Genomic DNA, 23836 nt, shown 5'->3' on the forward strand with positions numbered 1-23836 from the left:
CTGGTTTACCTTCTGAGCCTTGGGCATGTCAGTGTGGCGCTGGGCACGGACTGAGCGGGCAGACTTGGCAGGCTTGAGGGGTGCGCAGTACATCTCTAGCCTCCTCAGATCACAGCTCCGGAAGCAGCACTCATCCACGATGCCTGTCTGAGGTGCCCTCCGACTGCTGGAGCCATACCCCGTGGGCTTGTCTATGCAAATCAAACACAGAGTGGCCTGGCTTTAGTGGGGAATCTGCTATCTTCACAGTTCCACCCAGCCCCTGAAGCCTCTCTTCTCCCCACACCTGGTCAACCTACACATCTCAGACTCTTACTGAAGCTTCCCCAACAATTCCTGACCCTACATATCCTTCTAGATTCTAGTGTGTCTCTGGACTCAGCCCCACACTCCTTAGCACTAACTCATGCACCATGTATTTTATTTCTGTTAATTCTCTAGTTCTCAGAAACCTGTAGTCAAGGAACTTGTCTATGCTCAAGCCTAGTTTTTCTTTATATATTCACTTCATTTGGAGGCTGCTAGGAATATTAATTAAAAGAAGATCATGTTTTAAGTTTTCTTCATCTTTTTAGCAAATTTGCATAGTTTTCATGTGCAGGATGGCTCAAGTTTTTGCTCTTTTGCTTAACTGCTTCCATTGTGACATCAGGTTGAGTACCAAAGGGGTTTTAAGTCTGGAAAGGGCTCCTCATTTTACTGATGTGGAAATTGAGACTCAGTCATTCATGCAGTAAGGAGTTGAATCAGGATTCGAACTCACATCTTTCCCTGCAGAGTTCAAGTGCCTCAGAGAGCCCAGGAGACCTGTTGTGTAACTATGGATAAGATATTTAAGCCTCCTGGGCCCAGTTTGCCCATCTGTAAAGTAGGTTTAATAATATCTTCCTTTTAAGGATTCTTTGAGGATTACATGAGATAATGTATGAAATGTGCTTAGAACATCACCTGACAAAAGGAGATCCTAAATAAATGTTGGTTCACTTTCTCTGAGTACCCTTTTCCAGGATCTTATATAATCTGTGAAGAAACAGCTTTAGTATTAAGTGCATCCAGAAGCCTTGGAACTTGGGATTGATAACAATACTAGTATGATGGGGCTTCCTCTCCTATCACCCTGGAGAGACCAGAACAATCAATTCTGTTTTCTTATAGAATAACTACTACACTGAGACAGAATGAACTAAACGTCCATCTTTCATGTGATTCTAATTGCCCAGAGGGCACATCATGAATCAAATTTCTTTTGATATTTGCAAATCAGTTAGACATCTTTTCTTCGCAGGTAGGTTTTGGTTTAGTTTTATTTTGCATTGTTTTGATTCGGGCACACTTTTTCGGCTCTAGAATTGAAAGAGAGGGCAAAACAAGCTTACATGAACTTGCCACAGGAACTTAAATGTACCTGAGTTCTTTGTAAACTTTTTGTTAAAGTAGAACTTCTGTTAAACCAAATCTTGCTTATATACCAATGGATAAAGCAGACAAAAGTGAAACTGCTCTGGCTCAGGCAAAGGCAGGGGGAACTGGATCTTGGCTTTCTCTCATCTCCCTTACCTCCCTTGAGAAGTGGGGGGCTTGGCCTTCTGCACTGATATCTAGTCTTCATGGAGGACAATTTGTGAACCACTGAGCTTGAAGAATCCAGCTAATCAATCTGGCATATGTTCATTCTTTATTCCCAACACAGAAGACAATGTTATATTTTAAATAAGATCTTATATTTGTGTAATAATGACACCATTCTTCAGGATGGCATTTTGAAAGTCAAAATCCCCATGTATGTTTTGAACTCCCTAGTTAGGGAAGATCAGACCCATGGTAATGGCCTGCTACCAAACTAGTATGGCTGCCTTGCTGCTTGAAGGGCCAACTGTTCATGGCATCTTCTACAAACCCAAATGTTTTCCTGATGTTTGGCACAGGAGCCTGGGGATGCTTCCTCCCCATAAGGCAGGTTTATTGTCATTCTTAGGGCAGCTGGGGGTAGTAACTCAGTGAGGGTTCATTTGTGGTCTCTTTGGGTGGGGTCTGCTTCCTCACTTAGGGGCAAACCCTGTGGGCACCTCATGGTTGAGGGGTTTGGGAGGGACCAGGCAGCTGGCCCCAATCGAAGCCTCAGTAGTGCTTTCACTTGCCATTGGAGAATCCACTAGTGCAGAAGACTCTCTGGTTCTACTCGCCAGCCAGGCCCTGGCAAGCTGAGACTCGGTCAGTCCCCTGGGCAATGTAAACAATGTCTTTTGGTTTTTTTTTATAATCTTTTCCTGGGACTATAATTAGAGGAAAGACGCAAATGGGCTTACATGGTTCTTTGTAATCCACAAAAGACTTCTACATACTTTTTGCTAAGTGGTTATTTCAAGAGGTTGAAGGGGTCAGCCAGTTAAGAGTAGCTGATATACTGGTTTTCCTCTTGGGGTGGGAAGGAGAAGGTGACTTGACTTACTTGAGGTATCCCTGTTGTTCACCATAGGTAACAGTTGCTCTTTGTCGAAACTATACATTTCTTAATGGGACATACCTGGGACTTTTTGTTGTTGTGTAGTATAGAACAGTAATTTGATGTTTAAAGGTGGGGTGGTAAAGGTGGTTCCAAAAACCTTCAATCTTGGCTAACTCAGAAACAACTGATTTCAAAATTTATGCTTATGGGTTGAAGATGGAGAGGGATAGGGTTTGCAATTCCAGGACCTCTTTAGCATTTCCATTTCATGCATCCCTAATGTAATCTTCCTTCTGGAGGAAGACACCACTCTTAGTCTTGGGAATGCAGAAAACACTGTATGTATTGCATATTCCCTTCTTGGCAACTATCAATAGCCATGAAACTCACCACAGGTCTATTTCCTTTTATGAAGTAGAAAGTAATCATCAGCACAGCAAAAAAAATAATAACACACACACCCAAAGTTGCTTTGTCACCTTTCTGAGATGAGCTCAGAGTTTTACATGGCTCAGTCTATAAAATAGCTGTGCTTTTTCAGTCCATAGATCAATGAATTTAGGAACAGAAGTTTAGGACTTTCCTGCAATGCCCCATAAAAAAAGTTTACCTTATGTCCATATCTTTTAAAAAAATATTGTTGAAATAGTGGTATACAGACTTGGATTTTACCATAAATGTAACTACTGGTTATCTTTAGTTACTGCAGTTCTAGAGAGATGTTTTTCTTTGTCTATTCATAATATCTGCAATGGACTAATTGTACTTCATTGGGAATATATGAATATAACAAGTTTTACCTATTGCCTTTTAAAGTTTAATTCATCCTTTGAAGTGTCCTATAGGCTTGGTTTCTGGTTCTACATCAAGATATGTAAGTAAAAAAAATTATTTCTGACTAATTGAGAGGCCGCAGTTGAGGGTCAAAGTTTTGTCCTTTATCTTCAGATGCCTCATATTACTTCTTTTTTTTTTTTAAATTGAAGTATAGTTGACATACAGTATTATATTAGTTTTAGTTGCATAACATAGTGATTCAACATTTATAAACGTTATGAAGTGATCAACATGATAAATCTAGCTACCATCTGTCACCATACAAAGTTATTACGATGTTATTAACTATTCCCTGTGTTGCACATTGCATTCTTGTTTTTCATTTGTTTTATAACTGGAAGTTTATACTTTTTAATCCCCTTCCCTTATTTTGCCCACTTCCCACCCCTTCCCCTCTGGCAACCACAGGACTGTTTTCTGTATCTATGAGTCTGTTTCTGTTTTGTTTGTTCCTTTGTGTTGTTTTTTAGATTCCACATATAAGCGAAATCATATGGTATCTGTCTTTATCCATCTGATTTGTTTCACTTAGTATGATACCTCTAAGTCCATCCATATTGCTACAAATCACAAAATTTCATTGTTTTTTATGGTTGAGTAATATTCCATTGTATATACTATATACCACATCTTTTTTATTCATTCATCTACTGATGGACACATAGGTTGCTTCCATATCTTGACTATTATAATTAATGTTGCAATGAACATAGAGGTAGACATATCTTTTCAAATTAGTGTTTCATTTTTTTCAGATAAATACCCAGAAGTGGAATTGCTGGATTATATGTTCTATTTTTAATTTTTTGAGGAACCTCTATACTATTTTCCATAGTGGCTGAATCATTTTGCATTCCCACCACCAGTACACTCATATTACTTTTTTCTAGAACCAAAATAAAGACATTTGTTGCTATGGGCTAAAATCAGAAGTCTGAAACAATATGGTTTATTAGAAAGGCTGTAAAATCATTTGTTCCAGTATCAATTTTGAGAAAAATGGAGATTTTTAATCACCTGTAAATTATAGCTGTTGTCAATATGATTAATTTTTAAATGAGGTGGAATGAACTTTTCTATCCTTGCCTTTAGGAACTCCTCATTAGGAACTATGTAATTCTGCTCCTGCATGCAGAGTCAGAATTGGTGGGTGAATGGGAAACAAATATTGCTACTCAAAAGTGTTAAATATGGGACAAACTTCTTTTAAAGGTAATGTATTTCCCATTGCTAGAAACAGTTAAGTAAAGGCTGTATGAACACCTGCCAGAGATCTTAGGAGCATATTCCTGTATTGTACACAGTGTATGACTGCCATGATCCCGTCTACTTCAGATATTCTGAAGCAAGTAAAGAAATGGAGGAGAAAACCCATCTAGGCCAAATACTCAGTATGGTTGGGAGCTACTTACACTGTCTTCAAGAAAGAAGTTCAAATATATATATATATTTAAAGATTTTATTTATTTATTCGACAGAGATAGAGATAGCCAGCGAGAGAGGGAACACAAGCAGAGGGAGTGGGAGAGGAAGAAGCAGGCTCCTAGCAGAGGAACCTGATGTGGGGTTCGATCCCATAACGCCGGGATCACACCCTGAGCCGAAGGCAGATGCTCAACCGCTGTGCCACCCAGGTGCCCCTCAAATATTTTTTAACTTAGAAAGTGAAAATATTTTTTCTATTTATTACTTGAGTTCCCCAAGAGGCTTAAAATATTTTTCCTCACTTGAGACTACCACAAAAGAAATAGAATAGAAAAAGAACAGTCCTTTCTACAAGTAGGTACAGTCCCAGAGTTCTGTGGTACTGGCATTATGAAGTGACCATATACTCACTCAACCATTAGCATGAACAGATAGACATGTATAAAATTTCACAGACTTTTTCTTGCTGACAGAGTCTTGACATTGAAAATTTATATATTTATTTATTTATTTTGTCAGTAGTTTTGCTCCAAAGCTTGCACACCAAATATTGCTTAGCAGACAAGTTGGCCACCACCTAACCTAGGCTTTGACTCCACTATGAGTAGACATAATGCGTAGTCACAGTGCACTGCTATATCTTGAAAGTTGGCCAACAGACAGAATTCCAATGGTTAAGCAGCTGGCTTCTATAATAATAGCACTTCCCTTTAAATAATGCATGGTCAGTGGAGTAATTCAATAATCTTCAGGGCAAACTTGCTAGTTACAAGGGTTTTGGGCAGAATTGTGGCATCATCAAAACCACACCAATTAGCTGAGTCTCACATTTTGTCATGGATGCAAGCAACTTGCTTCCCTCCATCTCTGAAGGAGAAGGTGTAATGCTGAGATTAAACTGGGGTCATCACTTCTAGAACAAAGAGCTCTAGTCATTCATTACTGGTAGAAATGGTACTACCTCTACTGTGCTATGCATGCATGTGTTTCTTATAGGTTTCTTGGGATGCAGTTGGAATGCTGTACTCAATTTTAATTTGCTTTGAAACTTCCCCTCTTATTGAGAAAGCTTTACTTTAATTATTTTAACCCTATCAATGGAAAGAGGAGACATTGATTTGAAGAATCAGTATTTAAACAACGAAAAATGCTAACATTTTGCAAACAGGGAAATATCCAGTTCTGAAGACACAACTTGCTACTCTTTGGGTTCTGAGGAATAAACCTAGTCTTTAGAAATTGCTAACAGGAGTAGGTTCTAAAGTCAATCATATTTTGAAGGCAGAAAAAAAGAAGTAAGACAATTCAAGTTGGCTATTTTAAAAAAATTCACAATTATGTGTTTGATGGAAAACACACATGAGGTTATTAAGTAATAAGAAACTACTTCCATTTAACTTTGATTAACTGAGGATTGATTTCAAAATTAACTACTACAATAAGAATCCACAGAAGCCAGAAAATTAAGTTTCTTACACCATTTATCCAAAACCTCCAGACATGTTGACAATTTAGAGTAACTCAGAATAACTAATTTCTTAGGGCAACGTTTCCCCATGGGCCACCTTGTCTAATAAAAAAATCATTCAGTTGACATAATTTTGCATGGTATTCTTAGGAAAGTTGGGTAAAATATGAGTAATCTTGAAGTTGTCTCTACTTTAGCATTTTAATTGCTATTTTCATTGGTGGAAAAGTGAGAATCACTTCTCAATCCTTCCTACACATTTTATGGCTTTATATGGAAAACTAGGCTCCTTTCATGAATTCCAACATAAGGAAAATTGAGATAAGACTATTTATCCAAACACAAAATATGATACATTGATGGTTAATATTTTCTGAATTCATAAGATTTGCATTTAGCTTAAAGCCTTTTGATGAGTCAATATTTTACCTTTAAAAAAATTCTATGGTAATCACACTTGAATGAAAACAATTATTGAGATACATGTTGTCATGTGCTTAGTAAAGATACAGAAAGAGGCTTTCACTTCTGTAAACTAGGCACATCATTATGTACCTAGAATAACATACACACACACACACACACACACACACATGTATCAGGGAGTAAAGTGACTTACCATCAGTATCAAGGCTACTGCCAAACACTTTGAAATTAGGACTATTTTTGAAGAAGTTTTTTAAAAAATGTATACCTATTGCCTGCCTTATATGTTGCTAGTGGACTCTATACATTTCTGCTTTTCTGCAGAAGGATCTTTCCAAGTAGGACTGACCTTTGGCATCTGTAAAAGTGAACACTGAGAAAATGTCCACTTTTCTATGAACTACATGTCATGAACTTTTCTGGAAAACCTATCACATTTAGGCATTGATTTCATTTTGGCCTATGTTAATTTTTAACTGCTGGTATTTGCTGGTCGCACTACTTCTCAGTTGGACGAGGCCATCTTTTCTAGGAATCTTGGCCCTATTTGACCCACCCCCCACCCCCACCACTCAGCAACTCTTTCTCAGCTACTAAATCCCCACAACCCCAAAAGACAAAAATCATCTCATTACCCAATCAAGTCAATGTTTGTGTATCTGTGGGTCTGAAAGGAATGAAGCAGAGATCTATGGGGCTTTCCCTTTCTTTAAACCCTCCTTTCTTTTGGAAGCCTCAACTCAAGGGCAGGTGTAAAAATAGTGCTATTTAGCCCACCTCTATCTCTAAGACCAGGAAGCTAAAGCACAAGGCCCAGGAACAAGAAAACTAGCGATTCAGAGCAGAAACATTACCGTTTTAGGACTCTGGAGAAATGGGCCAACAGAGTGGGAAGCAACATGATGTATTACTTTAGCCTGATACAATGCCCTGGAGGACGAGCGTCTTGCCAGGACAGCACAATTTACTAGCTTAGGTCTGATTCCAGGGCTTGGAGGAGATAGATGTAGCCAACAAAATTATACTTTGGCAAGAGAAATGCTTTGCTGGACAGAAATGTTGTCCTAAGGGAATGGTTTGGTTTATCAACGTCTAAGGTAAAAGATAATCAGATGCCAAGAGGTCATTTTTATGTTTGAATGACTTCATTCGGGCCTGCTATATAAGTTAGCTACCATTTTCTAGTTACATAGTTTCAGTTATTTAGAATATATTACAGGATTTGGTATGATCTGCCTGTGACATCAGTCATACCAATGAAGGAGGCAATATGTGGAATGGCTAAAAACACAGGCTTTGGAGTCAGACAGACCTGGATTCTGCCACTTATTCACTGTTCACCTTGGGCAAGGCACCAAATATTGTAAGACGCAGAGGCTATCTAAATTGGACATATGTAAAAGAGTACCTCCCAGGATAGATGGGAAGATTAAGTGATAATGTATGTAAAGTATTTTGTACAATGTCTGATATGCAGTAAAGTCTAAGTGAATGTTAGCTATTTTAAGTAGTATTATTATGGAGTTGAGTTGGATAACATAGCTAACTAGGCAGGTATCCTCTTCCCCCTACTCTTAAAAATGCATCCTTTCCAATGTTTGGTTGTAAAAGATCCTTTCTAGATAAAGGAGGACTGTTTGCCATTAAAATAAATGAATAACTGTTCCTTTGAAAGGACACCCAAACTATATGTTGTATAGATTGTTCTAAATAGTTGTAATCTAGAATAGACACTCTGACAATGGATGCTCCTATCAAGTCAAACAAGTTAAAGTCATATGGGCTTATCTTGACCTCTTGCTACCTTTGATTTCTCCCCAATAATTATTCAGAGTTACCATCCCCATCCATCCACTTATTTCAAAACAGTGTTTCAAGGCATGAGATGGGTGTGGGCAAAATAGATGGTTAGAAGTGGTTTCCCAATCACTTTCAACCAGCATATGTGTTTTTCTCCTCTCTCTTCGCTTCATGCCTCAGCTCTTTCTCTTCTCTTCTTCCTCTATATCTTCTTCTCTCCTGCTATTGACAGCCACTGATGTTTTTACTCACTGATGAATTTTAGGACAAAAGTTGATGCTATGCAGACTCCATAGTAGGCTAGGAATTAAAGTTTAGTTCCCTCCTTGGAATAACTGAAAACTAGGGCTCCCTCTCCTGCCAACCTCACTTTGGGAATAAGCAGTCACCAAGTATACAGTGTCACCAGGCCCACTTAGTCACTACTCCATCTTGGTCCCATGCCTGAATGAGATGAAAACAGACAGCAAGAGAAAGAACACGAAGGGATATTGAGGAATTATGTATATGGACTTTACTTATCTCATTTTTTTGAGAAAGACTATGACGGAAATTGTAAGATGAGTCTGGCTCCAACCTGGAGATTGTAGCTATGCTACCAACATTATCTCCTATACTTGCATTGTTATTGTTCGTTTACTCTTTCAAATGTGGTAAGAGAGGCCTTGTAGGCAAAACATAAGGCACTGGTGAATAGAGGGTAACACCCCTCTCTCTGGTGCCACAGAAAGATGAATCAGCCAAAAGGGTATTAAAACACATTCTCTTTATTTTTAGTTTCACTCTGAAGTCTATCATTTCTCTTTTCTTTGCAACTTGGCACCTGCTCTGCGTTCTCAGGGGCCCTGTTCCCTGTCAGTCTCCTCACTCAGGCCTCTGTGTTTTGCTCAGGGCACATCTGGAGATTTTCCCAGGGGTGGGTGTGACATGGTCAGGATGGAAGGTGAAGGGGTGACAGCTGCCAGGGCAGTCTGGCGTGTCTGAAGGGAGAGTTTTGGGAGGTGGAGGCCCCGTAAGGAGAGGCACTGGGCCTGCATCAGGGAGTGAGCTGTTGGAAGGCAGCCTCCACAGCAGCAGAGACAGCCTTTGGCATTACCGCAGAGAAGGAACAGCCAGAGTCAGCGACAGACTGAACACAGGGAGAAAAGGAGGAGGAGGGAGGGAAAAGGTGGTTAGGGCGTTACATGATATAAATAACCACATGGTGTGCACTTCAGTGCCAGTTGGGTTGTGTGTGATGTCCTTTTCATGCCGGTGTGTGTTCAACAAGGCTGTTCCTGAATTGAAAGGTCCTATAAAATGTTTCTGTAGCACCTACAAGAGTGCCGTATGCAGAGAGGGAATAAAAAGAAGGCAATGCGGTATGATGAAAACAACATTGGATTTTAGCCCCAGATCCTTTGTGTAAATTCACAAATCACCCAAACTCTCTGAGATTCAGTTTCCTTATGTTGATAACCAAAGTACTGGATAGTATCAAGCACTCCTTCTAACAATATGACCCTAAGGATTATCTGGATGGTTATGTTACCCACTTTCTAATCAATAATGTACATATGGCATATCAGTGCTTCTCCCTAATAATAGGGAAATATATAGTGAAGAGAAGTTTGATGAGAGAACCAGGAGTTTCCATTTTGTCAGGTTTAATTTTAGATGAAAACAGGATTCATATGCCGAATTTAAGGAAATCAGGGATCAGTGTTGGATTTGATGGAGGAAAATAGGGAAAGTCCAATATGGAGGGGGGTGTGAGTAAGAGGAGGGAACAAGACCATCTATAGGGATTGAAGAAACCAGTTCAAGGAGGATACAGGTGTGAATTAGATGCAAACAATGAATCATGGAACACTACATCAAAAACTAATGAAGTATTGTATGGTGACTAACATCATAATAAAAAAAAAGGGTAAGAAAGGGAGTCATTTATTGGAGCTGTTGAAATAGTAGAGAGAATCAAACTACGTTCTGGAAATCAGGGTCCTGAAGGCTTTGAGGAATAAGTGAGGGATGGCCTTCACTTATGTGGACACTTGGAAATGAGAATTAGTGTGAAATAGTGGGTATAGTCTTTTACCATTACTCTTTACAAAGCTGCATCTTGAAAAAATGAATAAGTGACAAGCCCTGGGAGGGTTGCTAATATTGTTGACCAGAATGCTAATAAACTTTGTAGCACTCAGAGTGGCCAATTTTTTATTTCACTAGTTTCCTTGGTGTCTGTGAATGGTATATGAATCCTCTGTGAGATATTCAGTTCCTTCCAGGGGGACACATGCATAGTTTCCCTGGAAAATTCCAGCTACAACCATATGCTGTATCATCTCTGATAAAGTGAATGAGCTTCCAGACAGGTCGTCATCTCCGCTATTGGTACCTAACATCTGCCCAGGGGACAAAATTAGAAGACGACCATTAAAAACATGGTTTTTCAAACATCACCCCCTTTTTTGGTAAAATAAACTAATGTTAAAGTTATTAAAATTTTAAAATCTGTACAAGGAGTTCTCAAGCAAGGTGTAATATTATTTATCAAAATACCAAGCAGGTATGCAGACTGAGGCTGAAAGGTTTATTTAGAGTGTTTATGTTATTTCAGGAAATTTCAGCTAAAGTCTGGACTCATGAGACCATCTTTTATTTCTTTTTTTTCAATGGAACTTTGCTGCTACAATTTTTCTCCCTTTTCTCTTAATATTTGATAGCTTAAACATGACCAAAAGACTTGAAGTGCTTTCCTCAAATTATTGTATTTTAGAATTTCAAACATCTTTGGACATGATAGCAAACTTAAGGTCAACTAAAGAGATTTCTTAGTAATCTGGCAATCGCTAAGCCTGTTAGCTTTTAACCACCCACTCATCCCAACCTCCTTCCCCCAAATATTATTTTTCTGAATTGAAGAAGTAAATTATGAATAAGGAGAGAGAGAGGTGTGGTTAAATTGTGGCCTGTCTCCATGATAAACACTGTTCTTAATTTTATTTCATCTAAGACTGATGGCATGCCTACCTCTTCAAAACTTATGAATGCTATTTAGCAAATATTATTCTCAATTAAGAAAAATCTCTGATTCTCTTATTTATTTTACTAAATTCAACAAAGAAACATACTTTCATCTTGTGATATTGGGAAATCACAAAAGAGAAACCAAACTCTTTTATTTTTATTTTTTCTCACATAGTCAAACATGCTGTGAATAACCACATTGCTCCGCTCTGGGACCCCACTCTGAAGCAGTGGCCTCTTGACCTTCTAGCCAGTCACTCACTTCCATGAATTTACTTTCTGAGAACTAGAGACAGTTGCCCCATAAATTGTTTTTCAGTTTATCACATAAACCAGTTTATCCATGGTTGGGGAATTAATTAGCCTCATTAGGAACAAGCAACCTGAGGACTAATATGTCATATTGGGACAGGATACTGCTTGTGGGACATTTTATTTCCCTTAACACTTGTCTTCTATCTGCTCTCTTTGGCTCAGATCTGATTTGAGAAGGTTGCATGGAGGCACTGCTTATGCTAATACTTAGGCAAATTAGCTCTGTCTTAACTCCAGCAGGAAGTGAGGGCCCAAGTTCAGAGGCTAACAGATCTCTTCTGATGCATAGTCTTTTAGCAGGGCAGCCTCTATTTTCTCTTCCCAGCTTTCCAGAAAGTATCTTCTTCCCTGTAACCCCACACCCAAGCCTCTCACACTTGTGAGAAAGGAGATATCAAATCCATTGACCTCTTGATGGGTATGGTCTCCATAATCTCCACTATGTCAATTAGATGCATATTTGTATAAAAACTACATATAGAAACCTTCAGGCTGATGAGAAGAAATGATCCTCAAGGTCTTGTAGCAACTTCTATATACTTGGTATGAGAGGAGAGTAGTAAAGCTTTTTAACCGAGTAGTGTGTGTTCTGATAAGAGAATGTGGCGAGAGCTGCATACATCCTCATTTCTGAACTGTGAGTTCAAGTCATTGATGATGACTTCTTAAAAGAATGATAGGAAAAAGGGGGCTGTTGGTCTAGAAACATTTTAATAACTTCTAAAGACTTGCTAACATTTATTTTTCTTCTCAAACAACTTCTTGTCCTCCTCCTCCTCCTCCTCCTCCTTTGCTTCTGGTTCAAGATGATACTCTGGTAAAGGTCACTTGTGAAGTCCTAGTCTTCACATATCTTCTCACTGAACCAGTGCTCCCACGGTCCACTGAGATCTGCCCTTGGCAGGCATTTCCCGCAGTCAGACTACGAATCGTCATAAATTCCTTGCATTCTTCACAACATCTGTGCCTTCTTTTGCCACATCTTTTTTCCTGGTACTCAACAGGCCACAAATTACCCTGGACTTCTCTTTCCAGGCTGTTGATGTCTTAACACTCTCTTTTCAAACCAAATTCCTCTCTTGTCCTTGGCTGTGGCTCTTGGCTTCCCAGACTTCTCATCTCCCTCATCTGGGTTAGTCATCTGTAGCATCACCAGCAGTGTCTCTTTCTCCTAGCCTTCTATCTGGCCTAAAATTAAGCGTTTCTTCAAATGTCAGAGTTACTACACCCAACCATGCTACCTGGTTGGATGCTGAGTTAAACTCCCTAATATGATTGAAACACTATAGTGCAGACAGTACCTCCATACAGCAAGAACACTCAAACCCAGAGGATGCTGATTAGCCAGTGGAAGGGAAAGAACTATAATAAGACCCAAAGATACAATCAAATGAGGTTGCAAACTTTTCCATTAAAAACAAGTTTCTCTTGAGAGTGAAAGGCAGCATTTCATTCTTTCGTTCGTTTTATATTTAGACTTATTTCTTTGACATTTAGAACAATGGGGGCCTTTGCAATAAAAACATTACCCATAGCTTCCTTTTGTTGAGTGCTTTCTATTAAACTACTATCGTAAATATTACTTTTCCTGTTTTTTTTTTCCACTTACATCCTACAGCACTACATGGAGTAAGCATTATTACTATATCCATTTTACATATGAGGAAACTGACACTTAGCAAGGTTAAGTAACTTGACCCAAATCATACAGCTAGAGAGTTGTAGAGCCATTTCCCTTCAGCTGAGGACACCTTGAAAATGGGAGAAATCCCAGGTGAGGAAAAACTCTGAAGTTGATACTGTTACTGGGATTCTCGAAGGCATGTGATGTTAATATCCATGAAGGATGTGGGTAAGGCCGTTTATGTCCGTCAACCCCAGGGTTTGAGCACATGCAGTAGATAGTTTTACACTAGCTATTCTAGAGAGTGTCAGAGGGAATGCCATGGCTTTTGCCCTTGAGAGAGAAGTCTATGCAATCCTACAGTTTGGGGTGCAGCTGGGTATGTGATGCTCACATCTCACTCAGTATACTGTGATTCTTTCCAGTTCCAGAAGGGGCAGCAGCCAGACCATCTTGTTTCCAATTCTTTTGAATTGCCAAAGTTATAACAACTTTAGCAGAAATTGAAATAAAGAAATTTTACCCATAATCTTGGTATCTCAACAAATAATATTATCTTTGCTAAATTTTTTTTCTAGTTCTCATCCAGATGCACACATCACTTTGACATAGCTTCAGTCACAGCCTAAAGTTAATGCAGTATTGTGTTTTCTTTGCTTAACATTATATTGCAAGCGTTTTCCATATTGCTAATAATCTTCATAATTATAATTTTAAAGCAGCACAATTTTTTATTGAGTAGATTTTTCATCATTTATTTCTTTAACTATTTTCTTGTTACTAGACATTTAGGCTATTTCCAGTTATATCATTATTTTAACTAACATAACACTGTTTTTGTGCACATAACTTTCTACTCTCTGAGGTAATTTATAAGATTAAATTCCCAGTTGGGACACCTGGGTGGCTCAGTCAGTGAAGCATCTGCCTTCGGCTCAGGTCATGATCCCAGGGTCCTGGGATCGAGTCCCACATCGGGCTCCTTTCTCAGTGAGGAGTCTGCATCCCCCTCTGCCTGCAGCTTCCCCTGCTTGTGCCCTCCCTTCTTTGACAAATAAATAAAATCTTTCAAAAAAAAAAAAAGATTAAATTCCCAGGAATGGAATTGTTAAGTCTCAAAGGATGTTGTCAGACAATCCAATTTTGATGAAAGACCTTGATTTTGCATAAAGACCAGAAGAGAGGACCAAAGGACTAAAACAGAGAATTATATCCACATATTTTCTCGGGATTAGAAAAGACACAGCCAAGGTGGAGCACAAACAGGAATCTTACCTGCATCCCATGAATTAGAATAAAAGAACTGATTTCTGTTTTCAATTACTAGTGCAGTTTCCTCTGAAGGAAACATGGGGTGTAACCAAGACTTGGGCTTGGCATCCAAAGGTTTGCTAAGTAGAAATAAAACCAGGGAAAATGAAATTGATGACAAGAGACCCTGGTTCTCAACTTTCAAAATTACCAAGTACCTATGAGGTTTCTTCTCAAGGTGGGGAGAGTGGGAGCTCAAGGAGCCAAGACAGCACCACACCCCACTGTATGGAGTAGGGAAATTTGTATTGTAAGTAACAAAAGTCTCTGTTCTTGTTCTCCTTCTAAACCCAAGTTCTCCATGGAATACCAGGCTCTTGCCCAATCCACTTTGGGGATATCCCTGACCATCCATCCCAAAATTTGGCAAACTATACCTGTCCTTCTTCTCCCACATTATTCTTCTCCTGCTTATTATCATTTAATCACAGATGTTTATGGAGCACCTAAAATGTTCTAGATACTGCTCTCAGTACTGAGGATAAGTGAACAAAACAGACAAAAATGGGGTAACGGGTCACCATTCCCTTTATAATCCTGATTACTGTTATAGCCCTGAAGGAGACTGTGTGCAGGGATCCTGAACTCAACAATTCAATGACAGTTGCCCAGAGCAATCGAAGTCTGAGTCTAGCAATAGGAGTTTCCTTCCGGCCCTTGTGAAAATTCCTGTTTGAGGACTTCATTCCCACCAACCTCCCTGAAGGTGTAAAATGATTACTTTATATGTCATAACCAGCACTTAACTACCTATTAGCCTTTATTTTCTGTTTTATGAAGACTGGCAATTTTTGCCAACTTGATTTGAAGCATCTTAAGAGCAGAAACTGTCTCATATTTCTGTGTCTAGAAGGACAGCACTGGGCACTAATCAGGAACTTCATAGATGCTTATTGATTAGTTGATTGGTAAGTCAAGTGCACAAACAGTACACACAGAGGTGCAATATGAAGACATTTTTACCTTGGTAAGAAGAAATCCAACATCAGGACTAGTCTCTGTGTCTCTGTTTATCTTAACTAATGTAGCAGTAAATATCTTCATTGAAATAACTTTCTACTCCTTGAGATCATTTATAAAAATAAATTATATTAATAATGGGATGATAATAGTATGTACCTCTATCAGGTTGTGATGAGGTAAGGCACAAAGAGAGCTTGGAACAGTGAGCAGCACAGAGCAAACATGAAATGTCCCCTCCCATCACCATCCTTAGCACCACTACTCATAGATTAGTTGTGAGGCTGTGCAGGGAAGTTAGAGCTCCGGAGCCGGTTTGCCTGAATTCAGATGCTGGCTCCACCATTTCTAACTATGTGGGCATGGGTAAGGTACTTAACATCTCAGTTTTCATCCACAAAAGGGGATACAAATAGTACCCACATCAAAGGGTGTTTGACGAGTGCATGAGTAAACATTTACCAAATGTTAGTTATAATTATTCAGCAAAAAGTCAACGAATATTGCCTGGATTCAGGGTTTAGAATACTGATGAGGACAAAAGAGACACAGTCCCTGCCTACACCCTGCCGCCCCCCCCTACTCCCAAGGAGCCTGCAGTTCATAATACACTTCAGCATTATTGATTTGTATAGCTAACTCCAGAGCTAACTGCATAGAGTGCCTTGCAGTTCAGGAATCACATTCACACATATTCTGTCCTTCAGCCATTTCAACAACCCTATGAAACAGAGCTGGGAGCTACAAAATGGGAATAACTCCCATTCCCATTTTGTAGATAAGAAAACTGAAGAGTTCAAGTGACTTATGAATCTGGAAGTTCCTTTGATTTCAAATGGTAAAATCTCCCCACCCACAACTTATCTCCACTAACCTCCATGCAAGGATGGATTTCAGATTTATAAATCTGTGGGGATTCCTGAAGCAGCCAGTGTACAACATGACTAACAAACCAGGAGGTGGGTGGTTACACAATGATGCACATCAAGGCTTCTCCTGCATCAGTATCTTCTGGAGGGCTTGTTAAAACAACATCACTGGGCCCCACCCTCAGAGTTTCTGTTTCAGTAGGTCTGAGGTGGAGCCTGAGAATGTGCATTTCCAACTAGTTCTCAGGTAACACTAAGGCCAATGCCTATGTGTGATGTAGACTTCCAACATGTGTATATAATATATGATTTAATAGAACACTAGCAAGAAGGAAAAGGCCAATGAGGACAGGAGTTCTGGGAAAGACCTCTTATGCTTTAAAAACTCCAGAAATACTTAATATCTCTTTTGATAATTGCCTAATAAAGGTATCCACATGTTAGTCTGGTAGCAGGAACAGTTTTATTGCAAAAAGGAAAAAAAAAAAAAACCCTCCAAAGTAAGAAACTAAACTGAAACGAAAAACACATGTTGACCTTTTCCCCTTCCCTGCATTTTTTATTTGCACAGTCTGTGTCATTCTGACTTTCAGCTAGCACCTGAAGACAAGCCAGGTCGCAGGGAGGGAAATTAGAGCCTTAACAAATTCCCCGACCACATGGAAAGCTAGAAACACAGGGACGTCCTCTGATATTGAAAGCCACCTTTTCTAAGTACCAGGTTCAATTTATTTTTAGGCTTTCAAAATTGTCAGGTGGGTATTCAAGCCAATCTGCTCAATTGTAAAACTTACTTCAGAAGACAGACTTCCCAAGGACCCAAATCTACCTTTTCTATGCCTTCACCCTTTATAACCACCCGGGGTAATGTAGAGAAGCCAAAAAGGTGGGGTGGGGTTTTGGCACACCTTCAGGACGCACATTATCAAAACATCCTTTCATGGATCATTCAAAACTCATGGCGAAAGAGAGTGAAAGGGAAGTATGCCACTGATGATTGCCTATAGAATCAAGGTGGTTATATAAACCAGAGGACATTCAGTTTTGCAAAAAAGAAAAAAAATCATAATTTGTTATTTGTCAGTCAGGCTACACATAATCATCAAAATTTTTCAAGCAAGTGTCAGGATCAATCCTGCTGAGGAAACAGGGTTAATTAATCTAACTGCCTTCATACAGAAGTGGCAGGAAGAGGGCAAATGCTGCTCTATTTCTTTTCCAAGCTCTTCTCATGAGAGTGTGTGTGAGGCTCCCATAGCTCTAAATCAAACGGTACCCTGCAGGCAGGAAATCCATATTGAGAGCATGGGGAGGAAAGCAGGAGCCACTGCTGGCTTGGCAGTTATAACCCTCCTCCAGGTCCCTGTTTCCATTTCCCTTTTAAAGAAGAAGTTGGGTTTTTAATAATTCCCCTTCTAGTCACTTCCTTCTCATTGCCTTGCTAGGTCATTTCAGTGCACGCCTTCTTCACAGATCTATTTCTGGAAAAGATCAGAAGGAAAATGATCTCATTCACTAATTGGGAAGCCAACTGGGTATCCCCAGGGTTGGTTGGTACTTCTTTGTTGGGGGGGTCTCTCCACTCTCTCTGGCTGTTTCTCAGGCAGCAGCCACCATAGGACCCTCTGGGGAGGTGACCACAGGCACATGGATACTTATTAGCATCCTTTGTGGGCTAAGCACTCCACCAAGGCTGAACGAGCTTGGGAAAAGGTAGAACACCCAGTCTCAAGAAATCCACAGGCTAATAAAAAACATGAACTGAGAAGATCATAATCTGAGAGCAGAAACTTAGAAGTTTAACACTGACCAGGTCCTTAGAAATCTTCTAGTCCATACATGTGTTTTTGTAGGAGACCTGTGAACCCTCTGCATGATGTGTAATTATGTATGTTTGCATATTTTCCTGGAAAGAGGAAATTCAAGATACTCAAAAGACTCTCAAAATGCTCCATGATCTGTAGAAACAAGAGGAGTACAGGCCCAGGCTCATGGAGAAGCTCATTTTGTTTCTGTCATACCATTCAGAAACATCCAAGGCTATCCTGCATACTGGGTGCTTATGATTTGGAATCATATCCCCAATGCCAAATCCAGTGTCAAAAGACACCAAAGGATCCAAGACATCTCCTCAGCCCAGCTTTCATCACAGAATATTCTTTCACAGATTCCATGCCAAAAGCTTAGGGAATAGCTGTAAACATCCCATTTGGTGGAGTCCTAAAGTTTATCAACCTATTCAAGGCTGTAAGAAACCCTGGAGTGAAGAAATCTATGTGATGGTATTGAAGTCCACTCTCTCCACACCTAAGGGACCACCAGTAGATCCTTCCGATGGAACTAAGACACCTGTATCCTGAAACTCATCATTCCTTTTGATTAAAGAACATGAAAGAGTCCTTTGGAAGTGTAAATAATTTACTAAGGTACAGAATTTTCAGCCATTAACTTTTGCATCCCAGCAAAAGTTAGTTCTGGGTCTGAGAGAAGAGACCATGAGGAAGGTTTGGTTTGCTAAGGAGGATTGGTTCAGAATAGCAGAACCCTGCTAGGCTGTAAGGTCTTCAGAGCCCCCTCCTTGGGGAGGTCTCTCCTGTATACCCTCTAAGATAGCCACCACTATGATGTCTATCATCCCACTGTTTCTTTTAGAACACTTACCAGGATTTCACGTAGTACTATTTATTGGTTGACTTGTACTCTGTCTCCTTCCCCTCTACTTCCCTTAGAATGTGAGATCCATAAAGGCAAGAGCCTTATATGTCCTGTTCACTGTTACAGTCCCTATACCCACCACAGGTTTGCAAAGAGTAAGTACTTCAGGAATACATTTTGTATACACTATATGTATATGTTACTGGATGGATAAAGAAATTATGATTTATCCATCACTATCCCCAGTGCCTATCATTTGTGCTTGAAAAGATATTTGTTGAATAGATGACTGGAGAAGGGTGGTCTGTGGTGCTTTTCCTGCTCAAACCATGCTTGTGGATATTGGGAGAAAATTGAGACTACTTCCTTGATAAAATAATAGACTAGAATGTTTTTCAGATTGCACTAAGCCAGGAAAAGATCTTCAAATATTAGAAGGTAGGATTAGAATTTAAAGTAACCTTTAACAATGTAGAAAGGGGGAGGTCATTAAAAGCAGGAAGATGTTTAAAATGGACAAAAACGAGCTCCAATTGGCAGAGACAAGTACTATAGCAAAATAGCTGTGGGCCCCAACTCAGCGGGAAAGTGCTACAACAAAATTGTAATATGAGGCAGGCGTATGTCAAGAATTATGAAATGAAAGCCTAGAGAGTAATCCTTCTACAAAACTTGGCATTGCTGAGGTTTTAATTAGAGTGGGAACTCAGATTTCATCCTCCTATTTTAAGACTCATTTGGAGAAGCTGGAAAGAATCCAGCTAGGAGTAAAAAAAAAAAGAAAGAAAGAAAAAGAAAAAGAAAAAAAGAAAAAGAAAAAAAGATTAACTGAGTGGAAAATGGAGTTAAGATTTAGCCCCCAGAAAAGGCTAATAGTTGACTGACACGACTGCCAGGTGTAAGAAGGATTATTATCACACAGAATATTCTTCCTCATCTCCACTGAGGACTAGACTAGTGCTATATTGAAAGTGTTTCCACTTAAATACCAGGAAGAATTTCTTGATTGTAAGAGGGAAACATGCTGACCCAGGGCGCTGTGGGAAGTTGCCCTGGAGATCTTTAAATGTAGAATGACAACCATCTGCCTTGGAAGGCTTAGATAGACAGGGGACTGGACCTAAGGACCTCTTGGATTTCCTTCCATCTTTGATTTTGTGTTCAGAATCACAGCCACTAAGCACCCCCATTCTACAGTAATCCTCCATTCCCGTCATGAGACAGACCCCGCACTGTCAAAATCCGAATGGCTTCCCCTGAGAGGAGCTCGATTGTTCTCTTCTGAATGGGAAGGAAACTGATAGTGTTGCTTCAGCTGCTTCCCTTCTCCAGCCCCCACAGAGAGAGGCCAGTTCTTGTCCTGATGGGCCTCCCCAAATACTGGAATGGGCCTGTTCTCCATCTTGTGTGGGATTAGAAAATGTGGATCCAGTTGGAGACAGCTGATACCTCCAAGAATCAAGGAACATCAGAGCTGCAAGGCATTTCAGAGCTAATTCAGACCGATCTCCTTGCTACTCAAGTGAGAAAATGGATATCTTGAAAGATTAAATGACTGTCTCCAGGTCACATAGCCAGTTCTTTCCGTATGGGACTAAAATCAGGCCCTCTGGCTCCTTATTCTACACTGTCTCCTCACTATCTGTTTTTTTTTTTTTTAATAAAGATTTTATTTATTTATTTGACAGAGAGAGAGACAGCCAGCGAGAGAAGGAACACAAGCAGAGGGAGTGGGAGAGGAAGAAGCAGGGTCCCAGTGGAGCAGGGAGCCCGACACAGGGCTCGATCCGAGGACCCTGGGATCACGCCCTGAGCCGAAGGCAGACGCTTAACGACTGAGCCACCCAGGCGCCCCTCCTCACTATCTGTTTGTACTTCAGTTGGAAAGAACATTTTTAATCAGGTAAAATCTCTAAAAACATATCTGGCAGCTGAACTGTAGCTGAAAAAAATGAACAAGGAAGAAGAGAAATTCTACTAGTACATTATAGTTACCTGGCATCACTATTTAGCTTGAGTGAACAATGATAGTCACCTGGACTCTCTAGAAGATCAATTTCCCATATGTAAGTGAGGCATTTGGACCAGGAACATTTTAGGGCTTATTCCAACTGTAGCATGTTTTGATAATAATGAGTAAAAACACAGTTGCTGTCTAAAGAAATGAGTTTTTGGGGAGATCATTTGTGATGTAATTGGATGATGCTCAGTTCTTTTGAGACTCCAAAATGGCAATTTTATTTCTTCCTTCTTATTTTAAAAAAATAACTTAAAATTGAAATCCTGGGGTGAGGGGGAATCATGCTTTGGCTGTCATGTGTACAAGGAAACTTCCAAACCTATTTCTTTGGGCTGGTGTCTCTCTGAGCTTTGAACCAGCACCAATAATGAGCCATGGGAATTGTCTCCTGAATGCACCATTATGATTCAGTATCTCTAAAACCAAAGTCAACATCTTTGCCATTGACTAAAATCAACCAAAGTCAAATCTTCCTCTGGACTTGTCTACGTCTGCACCATCATCCTCTTGTTTATCCAGACTCAAAATAGTCACCTTTGTTTTCTTGTTATTCCATTCCCCCTTTATCCAAGCAGGCAAAATATTGCATCAAGTCTTATTTATCATAGCTCTCAGGGCTTCTGCAAAATTCCAGGCACTCACAACTCTCTTGCCTCTAGTTTTTTCCTACCCTTGATTCATCTTTTGATGGGCTAGAGCAAAGGGGGAAGGTGACAGAAGAAGGCAGTTTCAGGAGTCAAGAGTGACAACTAGGAGAAGGAAACTGTGGCATGAACTAACTAGGGAGAAGCCTGGTCCCCCAAATATTCAGAGCTTTTGGGCAGTGCATGGACTTCTCATGGAATGTAGAAAGGGGTCACAAGCCATTTTATGTAGGTAGTGGATAAAAGTATGACCCAAGCAGACAAGAAAACCTGGGCACATCTAGTTTATACATATGCTATTTCATTTAATTCTTAAAATAATCCTATGACATGAAGGCCATTATTATCCTCATCTTACAGTTGAAAACACCAAGGCTTAGAAAAGTCTATTAATATGTCTTAAGATCACCCAGCTATTAAGTGGCCAAGCCAGGATTTAAACTCATGTCTGCCCAAGTACCAAATCATTCTACTACAGTACTTTTCAGTCAGAATAGTAACTTCCTGACTAGATAGAAGACAATGGGAGGATCTTAATGCATCTTAGAGCATTTTCTAAGAGGAACTTAGTATGAAACAGTGGAAAATAAAGCCAGGTATACCTCTCAACCCATTTACTTGATTTGGCATAGTGGGCAATGCCAGGTGGTATATATATTTCTTTACCCTTTTCCAGAGTGACTTTCCACAGTAGTTTGCTTGACCTGATAGAGTGAAGTGGAATGAATACTCTTTGTATTCTAAAAAGCCTACTATCTCCTTCATCATTTTAGGCTCCTTTTTGAGCATTGCTGATTCTAATTGCCATCTCTTGCAGTGCTGAGTAGTTTATTAATTGCTTTTGCCTTGTTTGACACCATCCAACAAAGACAGAAAGGAAAGGACAACTAAGGATAAAGACATTCTCTTGAGCAGGCATTCATTTGCTCTAACACATCTGGCTAATGGATAGGATGTGAAATTATTCAAGAAACATGGCCACCAGGAGCTTTGTTAATGTTTTCGTGCCCAACTTGGTCTAAAGCCTGGAACAGAGCAGATCAGTCTCTCATATGTGGGCAGAATGATAATAATAAATGTTGGCCGAGGATCTACTCTGTGCCAGGTACTGTGCTATGCACCACCAGCCATCTTACATCATCCTATAGAAACCTAAGTGGGAGGTGTTATTCCCATGTGTGATAGCGTGGGAAAAGGTTCAGAGATCACACAGCTGATTATGTGATACTGCCAGAATTGGCATCTGGATCTGGCTGACCCAAGATCAACCTTTGATTTTTGCAGTGCATATGTGAGCACCTAAGTGATATGACTTAAAGATTTCTGGGATGGTCCTTCTGGCAGGGATTCCTTTTCATTGCCCAATATCCATTCTCCCTCTTTCTGTGATAATGGAAACATTAATTTTCAGCTGACTATATTTCCCAGCATCCCTTGAAGCTATGTGTGATCATTCGCTCAAATTCTCGACAATAGAATATAAGTGAAAGTTTCACAAGACAACTTCTGGGATCCTTCCTAAAAAGACAACCAGCATGTATCCTTTCCTTTTTAAAAATCTTCCTGCTGACAGGAATGTTGTTCTAAGATGCTCCAGCAGCTATCTTGGGCCATGTAGATGAGGGCCACACTATAAGCATGGTGAAACAGAAAATTAGAAGGAGCTTGGATACCTGAGCTGCTCTGTTCAGCTGATAGTTCAGCAGCTCTGAACTATGTATCTTGGGACTTCTATGTGAGAGAGAAATAAACTTCTATGTTGCTTAAGTCAATCTAATCCTGAAACTGTTACTTGCACAGAATCTTAATGATAACCACTTCTTGAAAGAGCAAAGTTTATTGAAGGTCACTGGCTTATTATTGGTTCCTCAAATGACCCCATTATGGCTTTTTCCCATTGGATTAGGATATATTTATACAGAGCTTCTGGGAAGGAAGGTAACAGATCACTCAGGGTGCATGAATGGAGTAGGACGATGTATAAAATAGGCAAGCCTGAGGTTCCTATAATTCTGTGGCAGGGCTTA

General features: G+C 39.8%; 1 protein-coding gene across 4 annotated transcripts in view; it reads right to left on the reverse strand.

Annotated features, from left to right (window-relative positions):
- The window catches only part of IGF1 (insulin like growth factor 1), a 76590-nt gene that overhangs the window by 22055 nt on the left and 30699 nt on the right, over window positions 1-23836 (reverse strand). For all 4 annotated transcript variants that reach the window (XM_008705695.2, XM_008705696.2, XM_008705693.2 and 1 more), the window contains exon 3: window positions 10-191. In XM_008705695.2, the coding sequence (XP_008703917.2) occupies window positions 10-191 (182 nt within the window). The remainder of the gene's footprint in view (window positions 1-9; window positions 192-23836) is intronic.

The sequence above is a fragment of the Ursus maritimus genome, unplaced genomic scaffold (assembly GCF_017311325.1).
Source record: "Ursus maritimus isolate PB19 unplaced genomic scaffold, ASM1731132v1 scaffold_21, whole genome shotgun sequence".
Taxonomy (NCBI): domain Eukaryota; kingdom Metazoa; phylum Chordata; class Mammalia; order Carnivora; family Ursidae; genus Ursus; species Ursus maritimus.